This window comes from Tarenaya hassleriana, unplaced genomic scaffold, assembly GCF_000463585.1.
Source record: "Tarenaya hassleriana unplaced genomic scaffold, ASM46358v1 Cleome646, whole genome shotgun sequence".
Taxonomy (NCBI): domain Eukaryota; kingdom Viridiplantae; phylum Streptophyta; class Magnoliopsida; order Brassicales; family Cleomaceae; genus Tarenaya; species Tarenaya hassleriana.
In genome coordinates, this window is record NW_010968991.1 from 4,385 (window position 1) to 13,517 (window position 9,133).

At 33.8% G+C, this 9,133-nt stretch overlaps 2 protein-coding genes across 3 annotated transcripts in view; both read right to left on the reverse strand.

Moving 5' to 3' along the window:
- Nucleotides 1–2,441: 2,441 nt before the first annotated feature.
- Nucleotides 2,442–5,050, reverse strand: LOC104800068 (probable 1-acyl-sn-glycerol-3-phosphate acyltransferase 5). 2 transcript variants are annotated; one of them, XM_010522774.2, is made up of 4 exons: nucleotides 4,953–5,050; nucleotides 3,634–4,331; nucleotides 3,159–3,289; nucleotides 2,442–3,071 (listed from the first exon to the last, which is right to left on the reverse strand). In XM_010522774.2, exons 2-4 carry the CDS (start codon nucleotides 4,203–4,205, stop codon nucleotides 2,629–2,631), a joined length of 1,146 nt encoding a protein of 381 aa, XP_010521076.1. In that variant the 5' UTR covers nucleotides 4,206–4,331; nucleotides 4,953–5,050; the 3' UTR covers nucleotides 2,442–2,628. The 2 variants fall into 2 exon arrangements, with proteins under 2 accessions (XP_010521076.1, XP_010521077.1); XM_010522775.1 differs by lacking the exon at nucleotides 4,953–5,050 and adding an exon at nucleotides 4,722–4,929.
- A 2,600-nt stretch (nucleotides 5,051–7,650) lies between these two features.
- The window catches only part of LOC104800069 (pentatricopeptide repeat-containing protein At3g24000, mitochondrial), a 2,538-nt gene continuing 1,055 nt past the window's right edge, over nucleotides 7,651–9,133 (reverse strand). The window contains exon 2 of the mRNA XM_010522777.1: nucleotides 7,651–9,081. Coding sequence (XP_010521079.1) covers nucleotides 7,855–9,081 — 1,227 coding nt within the window. The 3' untranslated portion in view covers nucleotides 7,651–7,854. The remainder of the gene's footprint in view (nucleotides 9,082–9,133) is intronic.

The following is a 9,133-nucleotide window of genomic DNA, read 5'->3' on the forward strand; positions in this document are numbered from 1 at the left end:
AAAAAGAAATAATAAGTTCATAACATAAATAAGTTCTTAATTCTACTTTTGAACATTTCTATTGACAAATATGGCGGCTGTCAACTGCTCACGCATCTTGGTGACATTGTCATCACATATAATTGTTGTTCTTCTTGTCCATCTTATTCTTGTCCTTGTTGTTCTTCGTCTTCTTTTCCTCGCTCATCTTCTACTTCTTCTTCATTTATCAGACTTTTTCCCTTCTTCTTCTTTTTGGAAGACTTTGTCGAACGAATTTCCAAGTCATGAACTCGATGACGTCAATTCCTCCAAATAAAAAAGAAGAGCTTCATCAGACACTTCCTTCTTTAGTATACTCTTAATTCCATGAAAATAGATGGTACCATGATACCACGGTACCATGACACCATGTGACCATGTGAACATGGTACCATGTGACCATACCAATATGGTCTCATGTGACCATGTGAGCATGGTACCATGTGACCATGTTAATATGGTACCATGTGACCATGTCAATCTGTGACCAAGTGACCATGTCTTTTAGTGTGTACCTTTGATTTAATGTCAATCTTGTTTATTTTATATATAAAAGGCAACTGCAAAACAAAACAAATTGATGACATCATGTGACCTGAGACCATGTAACCAAGTCACTTGTGACCATGCCACCTATTGTCCTGTGACCTTGTGATCTGTGACCATGTGACATAATTCACTCTGTGACGTATTATCACGCGTGACCTAAATCATCCTATGAACTGTGATATTTTCACCTTGTGACCGTACAATTATGTGATCTAAATCAACATATAATTGATCATGTGACCATGTGATATCCATACATCCATGTGACCCAAATTAACTCGAAATTTTACTCGATTAGTTAATTTTAAATCCAAAATCTATTTTTAAATCCCAGAAATTTTAAAAACGCAACCTCAAGTTTCTATCCGTCAAATCCTAACCCTAATACTTCAATTCAACATCAAAGATTTCCAAAATCCAACAAATCTCACAAAAAGAGAAGTAACCTACCACGTGTTCGTCTAACTCTGCAATTTGCATTTGGTTTTTGGTCTTGGTCAAAGATGCCGATGAAGATGATTATTGGGTTAAAATTGTTGTCTTCTCCGCTTCTTCTTCTTTGAATCTTAAAAGAGTTAAAGAAAGGGAGATTCTGCAGAGAAATCAGACTTAAATCTGCAAGAAATCGACGGTTTTGAAAGGAAGAGAGAAGAGATACTGTGAGTTATGAGTGAGAGAGGAACGTGGATTGAGCTAGGAGATAGAAGATAAAATAATTTTTTTTTTTAATTTTTTAAATTCAGAAGGAGGACTTTTTTGTCTTTATATATTTATCTGATGGTTTATCTGACTTTTTTAATGTTCAATCATTTTTTTTCTTAATTTAAAATTTGAAGGGTATAGAGAGAAGTCAATGTAGCAGATAAAAGATATTTTGGATATATCCTCTTTTTATTTCGAGTTTTTATATTTAATTTTTGATTTTTTGTTTTAGTTTTTTATAGTATTAAAACTATGAGTTAAATGATGATAGTTTTTATTTTGAGTTCTTAGGTTTTCATTTTTGATTTTTTGTTCTAAATTTTTAGTTTTTGGTTTTTATAATATTTGTAAATCTAGAAAATGATTTTTTTTTTTGTTTTCGTTAATTTTTTTTCACTAATATAGTTTTTCAATTTTTTTTTAGAAAAATCAAATTTATAAAAGTTTGATTATCAATTTTTTTTAGTTTTTATATTTTCAAAACTCTGAAAACTTTATCCTTCAAGTTTCAACTCATAAATTTTCAAAATTTTGATTATCATTTTTTTTTTGTTTTTTAGATTCTAACTCCTAATCTCTCCATTCAACCCCATCTTCAAAATTTTGATTATCAATTTTTTTAGTTTTTTGAATTATAAAAACTAAGAAAACTTCATCCATTAAACCCGACATTTCGCTTTTATTTTGTGTTAATCGATTTTATTTCTAATTCTAATAAAATTTCAGTTTATATTCAATTAGTTTACAGAAAAATAATTTTGTAATGAAATTTTCATTTTCATTTTTTTGTTATTTTCGTATTCAATTATTTAATTTAACTAAAATCCTAAACACAGAGTTTACAAAATCGGTTTTATATAATCACAACAGAAATAAACATCACGGATAACAAATAATAATAATAATAATAATAATAATAATAATAATAATAATAATAATAATAATAATAATAATAATAATAATAATAATAATAATAATAATAATAATAATAATAATAATAATAATAATAATAATAATAATAATAATAATAATAATAATAATAATAATAATAATAATTGCATATTTTGGATTGTTTAAACATATAGTTGTTAATAACCTTACCAATATATTGTTTTCATCTTCCTTCGAAGTAAAAAAGCAAGATCTGAAACACTGAAACATGAATACACTTTCGAACCAACTTAAAACAAAAACTTTTTTTTTCCCTTAGGGTTTCATTACTCAATCTCTTACACTGTAAGATTTGAAGTAAGAGCTCAAAAGAGACAATAACATAAACTAAGTACATTTACTTGATTAATGTTTGAATATAACATTAACTTACCACAACATCAAAACCATATTCCGATCACGATTTTACGATTTTCGGATTCGAAACATTGTTTTCACAGCCTCGACAAGTGGTAGAGGGCGAAGATCGAAACGTGTTGCCGAAGTCATGTAGGCACAGACCAAAGACACGTAAATTTTGAACCAGACCGAGCCGAAGAGTGTAAGATAAGTGCATGTGACCGTGAAGATGATCACTGCCAAACAGTTCATGAGGTTCCTGTCCGAGGAAAGGTCTGTTTCCGTACCTCCTTCATTCGGGAAATTACCCTTGGAGTAGAATTCACCGAGAAGTCGGTCTTTGAATTCGAAAGCTTCGATTAACCAAGCCGAGATTCCCTTTTCTTCGGTTGGGATGTGATTGGGAATGATGCGACGGATGTGAATGTGAACCTCTGAAGGTTCGACACCATATACATTGTCGAGGAAAGACGGGCAGCGGGTTTTGTACCCTATGGTTACATCATAGACTGCGTGTTTTCATCAAGAGGAATCTGTTAGTGAGGAAATCGGATTTATCAGAATTTCCAGCTACAAGGGCGGGAATCGAAACTAACCTGCATCAAGCGAGCTTCTCAATTCTGTTAAGCACGAGATGAAACCTTTCGTTTTCGGAAGCAGGACGTTGTTTAGCACCGGGAATCCATTTTCGGCGGCAAACTTCCTACTCCGTTCACATTTGGCCTCCCTGTATAAAGTTTCATGTTCAATACAGAATCTGTACTCCCTGTATAAAGGTATATTGGTAATTTTACACGAAAATCTATCTTGGTATCATTGTAAATACACTAAAATATCATACTATAAACGTCAATTTACTCCTACCCGATGCCATCGGCAACCTGCCGTGGCTCGGAAAAACCTGAACCCGCAGTCTGGGTTCCTACCCCCGTTGCACCCGTCTTCGGCATCGGGTGCATGCATCCCCGATATCCGTGAGACCGGACACTTGGAAACCCGTGGGTCTCGGGTTTAAACTCCAACCCCTGACAAGAAGTTGAGGCTGGAAGTATAAAAGAAAGAGGAAGTTACGTGTAATCCGTGCCCTCGGGGAAAAGAGCGAGCCAAAGAGGGTCTCGAGGATCCCTTAGAGTTGAAAGTATCCGCCGGATTTTGACTTCATCGATCTCCCATTTCCTCTCGACCGGAATAAACTCCAAGAGGTGGAAAGCCCAACCAAACACTGGCAGTTTCATCAAACTGCTCTTGAGAATGTATTTAATGTCCCCGACCCGTCCTTTACGCAATGCAAGATCCCAAAAGTACATCCAATCAACCTCCGTGCGGTGGTTTGCTATGAGCAATACTCGTTCCTCGGGAGGAACTCTATCGCCCGAAAACACTACCTTAGTTCCGTTGATCTTCTCGAAGAGGAATGGCCACAATGCAAGCCATGAACCGAAGAAGAACGAAAGGGTCCTCCGGCTGTAGTGTACGCTAAAAAGTCGCAACGCTACGCCGGTAGGGAACCCGCAGAAAATCAACATCGTAAGAGCGGTCGAGAATAGCACCAACAAACATATCACACCTCTCACCAGTCGTATTCGGGAAAATGTACAGTCGGGTTTCACGTTCTTCGAACCCTTAGCGATGGCCTTCCCCATTGTCAGATCCCTGAAAGCTCAGAGCTTTATGCGGTCGTTTGGACAAGTCTTGTTTCCAGAGCATGTAATAACCCAAAAAGAAACCTAACTTTCCTCTTGCTTTCCCAAGGCAAAGGATACACTCACCTGCACATATAGATGATCAAGAAAGGACTTTAAATTACGAGAAGATACACAGAACAAGAACAGAAGTAGCGAACATCAGAATAAAGCCTTCACTGTTCTTGATGACAATCTAATAACATTGGATCTTTCAAATGAGGAAACCCAGTAAACAGAGTGTAGAAGGGTTCAATATAAATCTGATCAAAGCTATAGTAATTTAAAAAGAAGGGAAGATCTACAAATTAATACAATATAAAAAAATCAGAAGAGAGAACCATGATGATTCTCAGATGCATAATCTTTTATCTAACCAAACCAATCCGGCTACATTGTTCGGACATAAAGGTTCAAGCTCAAATCTGAATCAGGACAAAACAACCATAAGAACAGATTAGGGAAAGGCAGCAAAACCTCTACACAGCACAGAACATTCAGAGAGGAACACCCAGATCCGAATTCGGATGATTTTCTTGGGAAAATGAATAAATTTTCTTGGGAAAAAGGGAGAGATACACGAGAACAATGAAGCTGCAAACTCCAAAGTTAGCTTTTTTCATCCTCGAAAAAATTCCCGGAAACCAAACAAGCATTAAAATGAAAAATATAAAGAGAACCAGAGAGAGAGAGAGAGAGAAAGCTTACCAGGAGAAGGATTCTGGGTTTGGGTTTAAACAGTGAAGAAGAAAGAAAAAAATTGGAGGCCGAGAAAAATCAGGGAGGAGTACGAACTACTAGGAAAAAGGACTCGGAGGTGCTGAAAATTACGGTTCATGCCACCAAAAAGTGCTCGTAACTGCAAGAGGGGGAGAATTTAAAAGAAAATGATGTCCCACGTTTCGCAATTTCATAACAGTTACATTTCAGCATCTTAGATATTTATTTTTGTTTCTTCCCAACTCATTATTTTATTTCTGTTACTAAAAAAAAAATATGTGTTTTAAGTCTTAGAACCACAATTAAAGAGGTTGAATCGATGAATGGTTGAGCTTTTTGGTATTTTAAAATTTTAATAACTAAAAAAATCGATAATTTAATTTTGTGAATTTAAATTTTTTAAAAGCTCGGAAAATTATTTAACCGGAAAATCAATTAAAAGCTTTATTTTTTAGATTTATAAATAATACCAAAATTCAAAATCAAAAAGTAAAACCTAAAACTATGAATGGTGATAGTTTTTTGTTTTGTTTTTTGGTTTTATTTTTTATTTTTAGATTTTAATTTTCATAATTTTTATAACATATGAGAATCTGAAAAAATGTGTTCATTCTGAATAAAAAGTTTTAGATTTTTTAAATATCATTAACTGCTCTCCTGTCTTTATCTCCGCAGGTATCTGAAATTTCGAAAACCCAACCGCGGGTCGTGTCGAGTACATAACATTCGAGTTTTTTTTTTCTTTCGAAGTCCTAGACACGAAGATATAGGCCTTGACCGTAAGGAGTTTGTTTTCTCGGGTTTTAGAGTTTAAAAAACTAAAAAATTTTCCCTCAAGTTTTTTTATTTTACTTTTCCTAAAAACCCCACTTTTTTTTTTAAACCTACATAAAAGTCAAAAACCAATATTTTGTAAATTTTAGAGATTTGTTAATAGATTTTTTATTTTTTATTAAAAAATAATTATATAAATTATTTTAAAGACAAACATATCCATCATTTTAAAAATATCTATATCTATATAAAGATTATATTCTTACCATTTTTACCATCATTCATATTTGAAAATGTTTTATAAAAAAACAAAATTTGAGGTATGTAATTCAAAATCTATTATTCAAAATATATATTATAGTCATCTTATATCTATAGTTATATATATACATACATATACATATATATACATGTAGATATACATATTAATGTTGACTATATATATATATATTGAAACATTATAAATACAAATATATATATACATATTTGAACAATATAAATATAGTGTATATATATGATTTTTGTTTTAATAATAAATACCTTTTTGGTAATTTTTAAATATAAAATCTAAAAGCAAAAGCTAAAATATTATTTTTACCAATTAAGTTTTCTAAAAACTGTAAAAACTATAAAAGCCAAAAACTAAGGTTTTGAATGGTATTAGTTTTTATTTTGGGTTTTTGGCTTTAGTTTTTGGTTTTTGGTTTTTGGTTTTTGGTTTTTGGATTCTAAAAGTTTATATATCTAAAAGTAGTTTTTAGTTGATTTTTTCATAAAGTAGATTTTCGGATTTATAGAAAAACTAAGGCTTTGAATGGAGATGACTTTTATTTTGGGTTTTTGGTTTTAGTTTTTGGATTTTGGTTTTTAGTTTTTGGTTTTTGGCTTTTGAATTTTATAATATTTGAAAACTAAAAAAAAAAGTAGTTTTTGGTTTTTCATTGATTTTTTCACTAAAATGGCTTTCCAAGTTTTTAGGAAAAGTAATTTTGTAAAAACTTGAATGTTGTTTTTTTTTGGTTTTTGGATTCTAAAAACTCTAAAAACTCCTACCATTCAAGGCCTAAATTAAAATGAACTTGGGCTTTGAATGGTTGGAGTTTTTAGAGTTTTTAGAATCCAAAAACTAAAAAAAATTATCATTCAAGTTTTCACAAAATTACTTTTCCTAAAAACTTGGAAAGCCATTTTAGTGGAAAAATCAAAGAAAAATCAAAAACTACATTTTTTTTAGTTTTTAAATATTATAGAATCTAAAAGCCAAAAATCAAAAACTAAAAACCAAAATCCAAAAACTAAAACTAAAAATCCAAAATAAAACTCATCCCTATTCAAAGCCTTGATTGTTGGTTTTTTCACTTTTTGAAATCCAAAAACTCTAAAAGCTCCTACCATTCAATACCTAAAAATCAAAAACCAAAAACTAAAAACTAAAGTCAAGAACCCAAAATAAAAACTACTCTCATTCATATCCATAATAAAATTTCACTGATAACCGGTAAAATATTTCAGAATATAAAAAATCGTACCAAACATAGGTACTGAGTTTTGTTTTTTTTTTTTGTTTTTTTAATCCATGTACTGAGTTTTGTTATTCGAAATCAAATATAAAATGACGAATACATTGTAGTAGGACACCAGGACTCCATGTTATATGTTTTGAATTATTTAGCTAAAATGAAAGGAGCCCTTTTGGGCATGGGTTTGGTTGATATCTTAACCAATCGAAAAATATATTGTTTTTTTCGATACGAATTGTTCAAAATTTTCGAACGGTATTAATTTTAGAAAAATCGAATTTCCCGTAACGAAAATTTAAAAAACTCAAAAACCCAAATTTTTTTAAGATTTTTTTTAATAAAAATTAAATTCGAACCGAATATAATATAATAAATGATTGGTATTTATTTTTTATAAAACCGAAAGAATCAAACCGAACCATTCCTGATCCAAATACCGAAACTGCCACGCACCTTGTGGGATGCAGTGAAGCTCCAGAAATTTAGGGCTTCACGTGACATGTAAAGCTCTGATTTCAGAACTAACTGATATGGTTTTTCACCATTTGAGGATTTTGTAGAGCAGAAAGCCACTGATTCTCCTTCTATTACTGTAACTACCAGTAATCTCCGCAAGAACATGTGCCGTCCTTGAAATGGTGATATCTGTTTGTATCTCTCACTATGATCTCCCTCCCGACCGCCATTGATGCCAACTTGATTGCTGAATGGCAATCCCCACAAACCCGGATGTTCTTCTTGATCACGATGGTTGATCCGGGAGCCGTGTTCAGAAGGGCAAACGCCAATGCGATTTTCTCGCTGTGGCATTGCAAATTTGCTTCCCTCTCCTGTTGATCCACATGGACAACCACCTGGCTAGTGTCGGGTTCGTACCCTAACTCCTTGATCTTTGCATAAACCTCTTCCCATTTTCGACGGATCTCTTCCCTTTGTGGGTGAGCCGTGTCGTTCGCAATAAACATGTGGATCGAATTCTCAATCTCTACCCAACTACAAGCTGGTTCCTTCTTAACCCCGCTTTCTCTCATCTTCTTTCTCACCCGGGCAGCGTCATTCCATCTACCAGCCGAGGCATAGATGTTGTATAGTATGACATGGGGACCGGGATCATCGGGGTCAAGCTCAAACACACGCTCGGCGGCATAAGCGCCCAACTCCGAGTTCTTATGCATCCTACAAGCATTAAGCAGGGATTTCCAGATCGCTGCAGCGGGTTCTAATGGCATTTCCCTGATAAACTCCATCGCCCTATCAAGAAAACCGGCTCGGCCAAGAAGATCTACAATTGTAACATAATGCCAGACCTCGGGTCTTAACCCGTGTTTCTTCATCGATTCAAAGTAATACCATCCTTCATCTAGAAGACCAGAATGGCTGCAAGCCATAAGCACAGCTAGAAATGTGATACCATTGGGAGGAATTCCAACCCTCTTCATATCCTCAAACAAGCGGAGAGCTTCTTTCCCGAACCCGTGTTGGGCATAAGCAGTTAGCAACGAATTCCAAGACACCACATCCCTTTTAGCTAGCCTGTCGAATATTTTTCTTGCATCATGGATACTTCCCGATTTCGCATACATGTCGAGAAGAGTATTTCCGGCGAAAGCTATGAGCTTTTCGCCGGATTTGATCATATAAGCATGCACCCATTTACCTTGCTCCAAGAAACCCGTACCAGAACAAGCACCGAAGAGGCTAGAGTAAGAGAAATGGGATGGCTTGAAACCTTCTCTCAGCATCCCTCGGAAAAGTTCAAGAGCCTTTTCCGTCCCAGATTTCCTAGCATGCCCGGCTATCAAAGCATTCCAAGAAACTTCATTCCTGAAAAAAGTAGTTTTTGGTTTTTCATTGATTTTTTCACTAAAATGGCTT

Coding starts and splice junctions, on each gene's coding strand:
- LOC104800068 (XM_010522774.2), bottom strand. CDS start 4,205: ATGGGGAAGGCCATCGCTAAGGGTTCGAAGAACGTGAAACCCGACTGT. Junction 3,290..3,633: donor CCCGAGGGCACGGATTACAC/GTAACTTCCTCT, acceptor AACTTTATACAG/GGAGGCCAAATGTGAACGGA. Junction 3,072..3,158: donor GAGAAGCTCGCTTGATGCAG/GTTAGTTTCGAT, acceptor GAAAACACGCAG/TCTATGATGTAACCATAGGG.